General features: G+C 35.0%; 1 protein-coding gene across 3 annotated transcripts in view; it reads left to right on the top strand.

The window, feature by feature from the left end:
• The window catches only part of TTC29 (tetratricopeptide repeat domain 29), a 262,108-nt gene that overhangs the window by 166,117 nt on the left and 85,044 nt on the right, over positions 1–10,947 (top strand). For all 3 annotated transcript variants that reach the window (XM_082463411.1, XM_082463412.1, XM_082463410.1), the window contains one exon: positions 316–544. In XM_082463411.1, coding sequence (XP_082319537.1) covers positions 316–544 — 229 coding nt within the window. The remainder of the gene's footprint in view (positions 1–315; positions 545–10,947) is intronic.

The raw sequence follows: 10,947 nt of genomic DNA, 5'->3' as shown, positions 1-10,947 counted from the left end.
TCTTTTTTCTTCCTTATATTAGGAAGCAAAATGCTAATATTTGACCATTTTTAATCCAAAAAAGATTAAGTTTCATACAGTTCAACCTGATAGATACACCTTTCTTGGTGAATGAACTTCAAGATATTGCATGGTTATTAATCACAGCTTTTAAAAGGAAACTTATTCTAATAGAAGCCCCGCTTGCCATCTCTTTCTTCTTGAAGATGAACTGCTAAAACTGTGGAAGGATCACTGTGGCACATGCCAAGGTGGGCAGACATGTGGAATGATAAATTAAAATTAAGAAAAAAATTATTTCTCTTACATTTTTAGGGATACTACAACAAAGCTTCTGAATACTTTCAGCAAGCTTATGACACGACATCAGAGATAACGAACATACCTCTGATGGATGAGACAAAAGTTCATTATGGAATAGCAAAAGCTCATCAGATGATGCTGACCATTAATAGTTATATAGAATCTGAAGATCTCACCAGCCTTGACTACCTGCTGTCATGGAAGGAGAGTAGAAGTGACATTGCACCTGATCCGACTATTGGTAAGGTCTTGGTTTCTGAAAACAATTTAGATCTTTGTACCATTCTTAATGGCTAAGTCATTTTCATTGCAAAGGTTTATTCGACCATTGGCAATTTTATTTTTATTTATTCATTGCTATGTGAATGTTGGATGCATTTTTGTGCTGTATCATACCTTCAATGTGTAAGGGAAGCATACAATATTGATAGATTTATTCAACTTGATAAATCACCATTTTTTCAGTTATCTTAAATATTCAACAGTAGGTACTGATCAGTTGTAAGGAATATGAAATAGGTTTATGTTTTAAAAAATGTTCAGTGTTGTACCTTATGGACAAGAGCAAGTGTTCATAGATGCTAGTTAGTATTATACTCTTACTTTTCTGATGATAGTAAGTTTTCCTATTTTTTCTCAATTCAGGTGTGAATACTAATTGAGAAAATATTTGATAGTAATTTCTCTTAATTCTACTTTTTTCCTTACATACTTTTCTTGTGATAATTAGTCAAAATAGTCAATTAAAAACAAATAACTAGGGACTGACATGTATATACTGATGTGTATAAAATTGATGACTAATAAGAACCTGCAGTATAAAAAAACAAACAAACAAAACAACTAATACTAAACTTTCATTGGGTTATTTGTATGGAAATGTGTTAATATAAATGTTTCAGACATTACATGAAATTTCTAAAAATCTTATATGTTCTGGTATAATGTTATAAGTCATAATTCTAGTTATTACTTTAAAATGTATATCTCAGAAATAACAATAACAACAAAAAAATGCAAATGTTCAGGCCTCACTCCAGACCTAATGAGGGAAGAACTCAGAAATCTGTTTAACAAGCTTGCCGGGTGATTTTGATGCACAGCAAAGTTTGAGAACCACTACTCTAGAATAATTTGACTAAAACATGGGATTTATGCAGGGTAGGTAGTGGTAAATAAAGTTGTAAGGGAAATTTAGGACTGCATTATTGTGACAGGGCAATATATTAAATTTTAATGTAGTGAGAAAAAATAAATAAATAAAATTAAATTTAAAAAAAAAACAAATAACTAGAGGGGGGATGTAAGGGTCAGTTTTATGTATCAACTTGACTGGGCTCTAGTCCCCAGTTAAGAATTTCATTCTTTTTTATGGCTGAGTAGTATTCCATTGTGTGTGTGTGTGTGTGTGTGTGAATGGCACATCTTCTCTATCCATTAATCTGTTGATGGACACTTAGGTTGTTTCCATACCTTGGCAATTGTAAATAATACTAATATGAACATTGGGGTGCAAGCATGTTTTTGAATTAGTGGAGGTTTTTTTTTTTTTTTTGTCTATATACTCAGGAGTGGAATTGCTGGGCATCTCCTATTTGGAACTCTTTTTTTTTTCCCCCTTAGGTCATTTAGATGAAACAATAATTTGTTTTGGTGTTTATTTCCTCCATAGAATAAATAGTAAATAATAGTAAATTTGGTACAAAGAAATTTTATTGGTTCTTTTACATCAGTAGAATACCACTTCACCACTGTCTGTCCTCTAGTTAGAAAATAAGGAAAGGTCTCGTTCCTGATAGATCCATAATAAGAGAAAGCAAGATGAAGTCTTCAGAAATAGAGGGCTTGTTGAATTTCAATGTGCTCAGTGCTCAAGAAATATTTATAGTTGACTATCAACTAACTACTTTCAGATAATACTTTGCTTATTCAGGATGTTGTCTTGTCATATATTTGGGCAATCGTTCTGTAGTTTTGCATTATCTTCCCTTTAGGCTCTCACTTTTTCTACCCAGGAGCTAAAGAAGAGGAAGTATGATCCACCTATTAGATTACTTGTTTTGATAAATGGTTTGGTGGAGAATACATTGAGCTACTCACATTTTCAGATTTATCTGGGATAAACCCTAATCATCATAATGAAAATCATGAAAAAAAAAAAATACTCCTCAAAACTAGCTTCTGATAAGAGCCATTTATTGCAATCCTGTTTTTGGCTTTTAAAAAATCTATTTTGCTTTGCTTTACTCTACGAAGTTATTTATTTTTCTATTCTTGTTACGTTTTATCTCCCCATTTTTTGTAAGGGCATGTTGTGCTCTAAAGGGCTTAGGAGGAAACAAAAAATGCACTTCAAAATATTATTCAGACATATAAACAACAAACAAAAAAACAAAATATATGAACAAACCAATGAACAAAAACAGACACATAGATACAGAGAACAGAGTAGTGGTTACCACAGGGGAAAATGGGGAGGGCAAAATGGGTGAAGGGGAGCAACTGTATGGTGACAGATGAAAACTAAATTTTTGGTGGTGAGCACGCTGTGAAGTATACAGAAGTAGAAATATAGTGTTGCACACATGCAACTTATACAATGTATAAACCAATCCTACCTCAATAAAATATAAATTAAGAAAAATATTACTCAGACAGTAAAAATTCAGCTGTTCATGTGGTGGAGAAGATTAAATTTGCCAGAATGCTATAAAAGTACACCCCCTTACTGATTCATTTGACCAAGAATAGAAATCTATGCGTGGATGAGCTACGTCATTATAAGAGTGAAAATAATAATCTTTAAGATTCAAATATAAATGAGAAGTTAGTTCTCATACTACTGGTACAGTCAACATTTTAAATGATAGGTATTCTGTTTGGAAATAAGACCTGTAGGACATTATCAAACACCTGTTGTTTACACAGACATAGTTTTACCTCAAAATACACTAAAAAGCTAAATTTTACACTAAAATTTTAAAATGCTTCAAAAATATTTCTTAAACCACAACTCATATTATTCTATCTTTGCTCTGCTTAAAAATCTTCATGGACTCGCTACTGTCCACAAGTTAAACATAAGATTCTCAACCCTTTTTGACCACCTCCCTCCCCCAACACACACACACACACACACACACAATCACAGACACACACATACACGCAACATACACTATTATCACTTTACTTCCAGCTCCAGTTCCCTCCAGGGAAATCTCTCCCACCTTGCAAGGTCCTTCTCAAATGCTGAAATCTTCCCTCACCCCCTCTCACTTGAATATTATTTCTTCTCTCTCTTCCCAAATTGAATGTCATTCATTTCTCTGCAAGGATTTTTCATTTGTCATATTCTGCATCCTATCATGGCCATTTCTGTAATTGCCTTGTCTGCCCAATTAGAGTATGAATCTCTTGAAAACAGGTCCTGATTCATGGTATTCCCTACAAAAGAAGGCACAATGTCTGACACCTACTAGTAAATATTTGTCAGATTAAATAGAATCAAATGAGTATGTATGTCCTCGCCATAGGCTAGTTTGCACTAACCCCTTTTTGAAACAAGATTTGTAGTTCCCTGCCTCCTTGAAAACTATGGGGAAAAAAACCACAAACTAATGATCTAACACTGTATTTTGATTACCATCCAATTATCACATGAATGCAGGACAACAGCAAGTACGATGTTGACAAAATGAAGAAATATAGAAATATTATTTGGAAATCTGAGGAGCTTTTAGGTTTTCAAATTTTACCTTTCTTCTCTGAAGAGACATCTTTAATCTTGCAATTGAGGGGTCCCAGGTATTCAGAAAAAAACAGATCAAAGATTTGAAAGATACATTATAAAAGCTGTGCAGTTATCTTCACCTGTGGGACTTCCATCCTCCAAACAAATCATTAGCTCACAGAGCAGGCAATATTCTTTTAAGCAGAGGAACATGACCCCCTAAGGGAATAGAGCAGTGAGAGCACTCAGGTCTCTAGATAAAATAGAACAGTGATTCACCAGCAATCACCTCTCATCTTTGTATCTTTCAGAGGGAACACAGCAAATATAGGAACCTTCATACTCTTCTGATACATTTAGATATGGCTGGAATGATTTCATACTCCTCCTTTCCCTTCCAATAGTAAAATAAGAATAGATTCTCCTCCCAAATTTAGGAATTTAGAAGGAATTCAAATTTTATTACAGTTCAATAAAATTATTCAAGCCTGAAGCAACAGAAATTGGTTGGCTCTGGAAGGCTTAAGTGTCTATGAATTTCTGCTGATTTCTCCAGAATATAGTTTATTTTCCTTACCAGAACTATTAAGATGAACACACTGGCTAGTCAGTAAAGACACTTACTGTTTTCTACCAAAAAGCATGTAAAGGTTTCCTTGAGTGCCAAAACTATCATCCTAGTTTTATGAATCATTTAATATACTTAAAGGAAAACAAGAAAGAGCATGAATTTGTCTCTCAACCTTAGTTTGTGTTGGCTTCATGTGTGTTCCTTGGTTTAATGTCAAGCCACGTTTTCCTACCCTATCCTTTTCTTGTATTTTTCATTCATGAATTTAACCATTTTAAAGGATGTGAAAAAACCACATTCACAAATGAGTCTCACATTCTATTATACTTTGATCGCTACTTCTGTTTGTTAAATAACAATAACAATGAGGGAAATGTCATGGAACTAGCCAAAAAGTCAGCAAGCAGGTTTTATATCATCCTATCATCACAGAGCAAACCCGTCTCTAATAATGTGTTAAAAAACATGACATATAAAAAGAAGATTCTCGTGAAAATTGTGGATGAATCAAAGCTCACCCTACTGGCAGCTTGGTGTAATTGAGAGAGACTTACTCAAGAGTCTGATGACCCGGGTTATAATACCCTATTGAAGACTAATTAGCTTCATGACTTTGGGCAATAGATTTCACTTCAAGTCTCTTTAGCCTGTTATCTGAGGTTTGAAATAGGTCATTGATAAGATTCCTCTGGAACCAACCACAATTCCTCAGTAATAGCATCTTCTAAACAAGTAAGATATTTTGTAGTCCTTAAGAATACAATCTAGAGCTTCATGAGCATTTTATTTGTTGTTTTTTCCCCATAAACACTGGTTTCTGAGGGTTTCCACAAGAGGTATTATTATTTTTATTATCATCCCCATCATAATCATCACTATAATATATCAAACAGCTGTATAAATGCCAAAATGCCAGATGTATTACTTGATCCTTCTGCTAGAATTTATAATATAGGAGTTTCTAGCTATCTGATGTCACATGCAATTTAACTTTTCCCTGGTTGGTTGACACTGTTGAGGTTGCTAAACCTAGTTAACCATTTTATCCGCAGACTTTCAATTCATCCGCCTGTTTTCAAACCTATGTCATACTTCCCCTCAGCATTTCCTCAGCCCCTACTTTTTCCCCACTATTCCTGGGGCCTCCAATTCCTATACATGCCTGGTTCTCTGATCATCATTATCTCTTCTTCATGCACTTTAGTTTGTGCACTCCTCTAATACCTTTGTATCTTCTGAAAATGAGTTAAAATCTTCTTGAATTTTTTTTTTTTTTTGGTTTTATAGAATCAGGAAAAGACTGAGTTGTGTGGTTACCAAAAAAATTACTTGGTCCACATGTTTTATTTCCAAATGTTCTCAGGTCCAGGGGAAGGCAGTCATGCAATAATCTGAAAGACAAAATGGATCTATAATCTAGTTTTCTAGAACTCTAGTCCAGGATTCTTTCCATGCCTTACAGTTCCTTACATATTATCTTATAGCTAGTAAAAGCCATATCTAACTTTTTAAAAGATTACATTTTAAATTAAAGTCTGGTTAAAAATATTCAGTGAAAAGAAACAAGTGGGGCTTTACTTTTGGCCAAGATGGAGTAACAAGGAAAAGATTTACCTTCCTATCTTACACAACTAAAAAAACCCAGACAAAACATATAAGACAAAAGTTTGCAGAAATTGGACAACACACAGTGCAGGACAGTGATCCCTGAGAAAGGGAAACAAAATGAGCTGAGCTGTATGATTTCTGCAAGCCTAGAGGAAGTTGCCAGGCTGTAACACAAGGAAGGGAACGAAGGTAGAGGCAGCCCAGGAGATCCTTGGGTTGAGGAGACTGAACTAGGAGTCCAGGGAGACCAAGATGACTAGAATTCACAGCAAAGGGTACTAGAAAGGAGAGAGCTGCAGAGAAGGAAAGAGTGAGAGAGATTGACTGAGTGAGAGCTCCAGAGATATGCAGAGTCTTCTGCATACTGATCAGTATGTGCATGTAAAGAAACTATGGAAGGCTAAGGAAAGAACCACCCAAAAGGCTCAAGCAGAATAATCACCTAAACTCAAACAGAGACAGGAATTGTTTATGCTCCCACCAGCCAGAATGGAAAAGCCTCATAAAATATGGGGCATCATGTGGAGGACTCATAAGCCTTAATAGTAGAGAAAAATTATCTCAAGATGAAAGGCTACTTTGGTACCACCTACCAAAGTTTAAAAACAAGTATCAAAAGCATCAAACTGCTTCTAAGTAACTTAACTGAATTCTAGAACAAAACTCAAGAATATTTATAGGAGTAAAAATATATAGCACCCAAAAAGGTAAACTCCATAGAATCTGGCATCCAATCAAAATTACATAGATACGCCAAGAAGCAGGAAGATATAACTCATGATGAGGAGAAAATATATAAATAGAAATTGATGCAGAAATGCAACGGATGATAGAATTAGCATACAGGACATAAAAATGTTATTAAAACTATATTTCATATGTTGAAGGATGTAATGGAAAGATTAAACATAAAGAGCCAAGAAAGATATTTTAAAAAGCCAAGTTGAATTTCTAGAAGTAAGAAATAAAATGTCCAAGATGAAAAAAAAAAAAAAAACTTGGATGGGATTAGCAGCAGATTTAGATAATGCAAAGGACAAGATTAGCTTTGGAAATATAGCAGTAGAAACTATCCAAAATGAAATACAGAGAAAAAATACTGAAAGGATATGAATAGAGCATGTTAGAGAACCATGGGTAAACTTCAAGAAGCCTAAATGTGAGTAATTTGGAGACCCCAAAGAAGAGGAAAACAGGAGGGAACTGAAAAAATATTTTAAAAAATAATGAATGGCTGATTTTTTTTTTCTGAATTTGATGAAAACTATAAACCCAAATCTAAGAAGCTCTATGAACCCTAAGCAAAAGAAACATGAAAATTAAACCAAGATACACCATAATCACAGTGCTTAAAATGAGTGATAAAGTGAAAAATCTTAAAAGCAGCTATGGTAGTGGTGCGGTGGCACAAACATAATAGGAGCTGAAGTCTCCCTGGAAACATGTAAATCAAACAAGAATGAATGAAGCAATTTATTTAAAGTACTAGAAGAAAAAAAGAACCATCAAACCTAGAATTCTATACCCAATGAAAGTATCTTTCAAAAACATAGTTAATACCATATAATCCAGCAATCCCACTACTGGGCGTATACCCTGAGAAAACCATAATTGAAAAAGTCATGTACCACAGTATTCATTGCAGCACTATTTACAATAGCCAGGACATGGAAGCAACCTAAGTGTCCATTGACAGATGACTGGATAAAGAAGATGTGGCATATATATACAATGGAATATTACTCAGCCATAAAAAGAAACAAAATTGAGTTATTTGTAGTGAGGTGATGGGCCTAGAGTCTGTCATACAGAGTGAAGTAAGTCAGAAAGAGAAAAACAAATACCATATGTTAACACATATATATGGAATCTAAAAAGAAAAAAGGTTCTGACGAACCTAGGGGCAGGACAGGAATAAATACGCAGACATAGAGAATGGACTTGAAGACATGGGGAGGGGGAAGGGTAAGCTGGGACAAAGTGAGAGAGTAGCACTGACATATATACACTACCAAATGTGAAATAGATAGCTAGTGGGAAGCAGCCACATAGCACAGGGAGATCAGCTCAGTGCTTTGTGACCACCTAGAAGGGTGGGATAGGGAGGGTGGGAGGGAGATGCAAGAGGGAGGGGATATGGGGATATATATATACATATAGCTGATTCACTTTGTTATACAGCAGAAACTAACACAACATTGTAAAGCAATTATACTCCAATAAAGATGTTAAAAAATAAATAAATTTTTTTTTAAAAAAAGGTAGTTAAAATGAAGATTTTTCCAGGCATACAAAAGCTGAGAAAATTCATCACTAATACACCAGTACAAGGAACGTTAAACTCCTCTAGGCAGAAAGAACATGAATCTAGATAGAAACCTGGATCTACATAAAGAATGAATAAGGAATTGAGAAATGTGTCAGTAAAAATAAAATATTTTTCTTTTAAAAATTGCTTGAAAAAATAATTGAATGTTGAAAGCAAAAGTAATAACAAAGTATTGTGGAGTTTATAAGAAATGTGGAATTCAATTAAATTAAATGGAGAAATCTGGTTCTATAAAAACACTTTCAGTTTCAACCAGGCAGACAGCTGCCAACTTGGGAACCACAATAGCTCCCTATTTGGACTGAATTTCTTAGTGCTCATCCCATCAATCCCTTTTTTGGGAACCCCCTGTTTTTGAAGCTATATTCTCATTGCCTAGTGGTTGGGTCTCTTTAAAGGGGATTTATCAACATTTTGAATTCCATCTTGTTTTTCCTTGGATTGAAAAAAACAATCTGGTTTAGGATGAGTGATCCATTTCTATGCTGAGTATCTTTCAGCCCCAAATCATCCCAGCCTCCCGCAAACAGCCTCTGGTGTAGGCTTTGTGGATTTTGATGGCTTCCTTGCTATGTGTTATGAAAATTGTTTCAGACTCATGATATACATCTTTGACTTCAGATCTGCCATCAGCCACTTCTCCAAGGAGCCCATAAACTTTGAAAAAGCAGTCTCTAAAAATCCAAAATAAAATAAAACTAATGATCCTAAATATGTATCCAGTTGGTGATATAGTCACAGAGAAATGAAATATTCGAAGTAGCTTTAAAACAGAAATTTGACTGTGTGTCTCTAGTTGGCTAAATCCTAAAAAATGTACCCCCTCCAAAAAAAAAGTAAACTGTTTTCAGTATTCATACTATTGGTATTTATATTGGTTTTATTATTGTCAGACCATTTTGTGTGTGATGTAGGATACATCAAATAGATAATTATTTCATATACTAAGTCTTTTATTCCCAGTATCTTTGCAAACTAGGATTTTCAGTGTTGCACAAGTTTCCTCATTTGTAACATCAGCGTAAGACGGTAATTAAACTACATGATCTCTGAATTTCTTTTTAGTTCTTTAAGTCTATGACTCCTAGGTTTCTAAGAAAATTCTTATGCTTTTAAAATTCACTTCGTTCTAATTAAATTTAAGGAAATCTTGAAAACCAAAAGAATTAGTATGGGTTTTTAAAGCATCATGTTCTCAATATGATTTGCAGTAAACCCCATATAATAACTCCTTTACATTTTTTTTGCCATAATACTACAAGTATATCAACATATAGTGAAGGGGGAGGGGAAAATGAAGATTTATGAGAAGACTCGTTACATAAACTGAAATACAGTTACTTCAAAGTTCCTTAGTCATACTCTACAGTAACAGTTCTCTAAAGCTTTTTCGACAGACAAACTGAAGTACAGATTTAAGGTAAATTCAAAAGAGACAAGGCTGTGAATTTGGAAAAGGCATGTTTCAGTGATTAGCAGTTTTCTTTGACCAGATTCATCAGATACTGTGTGGTGACTGAAGTCAGGAAATCTCTGTTTGAATCCCAGCTCCTTCGCTTCATAGCTGGTGGACCTGGGTAACTTTACCTCATCTATAAAGAAAGATGACAGTTCCCACCCCACAAGGTTGCCTTGAGGGTCCAGTGACAGAATGTATCTGTGTGGAAGACCCTGTTGGTTCCCTGCCCAGTGGCCATTGCCCAACTTCCTTCCTGCTAACATAATCCTGATTGTTCTCTCTCTTCAAGTTGCCATGTCCTTGCAGAGGATGGACCTTCTCTATCCCCAATGGTGGAGTATTTACTAATATAAGCCAGTCACCATGACCTCATTTACTTGCCAAGTGATAGCTTTCGGGGGGATACGGAACACAATTGTAATTAATGATACAAGAAGATCTCCTGAGGAATTCCTAGAAAGTTTTTCTTCATTCTTAAAAAGAGGCACAAACAAGGAGATTCCCTTTTTCCTGACTTTAAATGTTGATATATGAATATGTGCTGCCTGGAGCTGCCACAGCCAATGTGCAACTAAGATATAAAAATGATGAGGATGGCGGTGGGAAAGCATAGAAAAAATCTAGATCCTTAATGACATCCTTGCATGCTACATTATCTAACCCTGTAATTGCCACCACCAGTTTTTTTGTGTGTGACATAAATTTCCCTATTTAAGCCACTTTCAGCTCGGTTCTGTTACTTGCAGCTAAAAGCACTCTGACAATAAAATGCCAAGTAGTGCTGACACATTATCACAGCACAGAGTGGCAACTGTGTTTGTTGTCAAAGCCCCAGCAGCTAGCACGATGCCTGGCACATAATAGTGTTCAACGAATACTGAACTGTGGACAGTTTGTTGAAAAACCTACTTTTTATTAAATTCACTTTTCAAGCATTAGGCAGTATC

Source organism: Balaenoptera physalus, assembly GCF_965194825.1.
Source record: "Balaenoptera physalus genome assembly, chromosome: 5".
NCBI lineage: Eukaryota > Metazoa > Chordata > Mammalia > Artiodactyla > Balaenopteridae > Balaenoptera > Balaenoptera physalus.
Note: the sequence above shows the minus strand (reverse complement) of the source record. Positions and strands in the feature narration are given on the sequence as shown.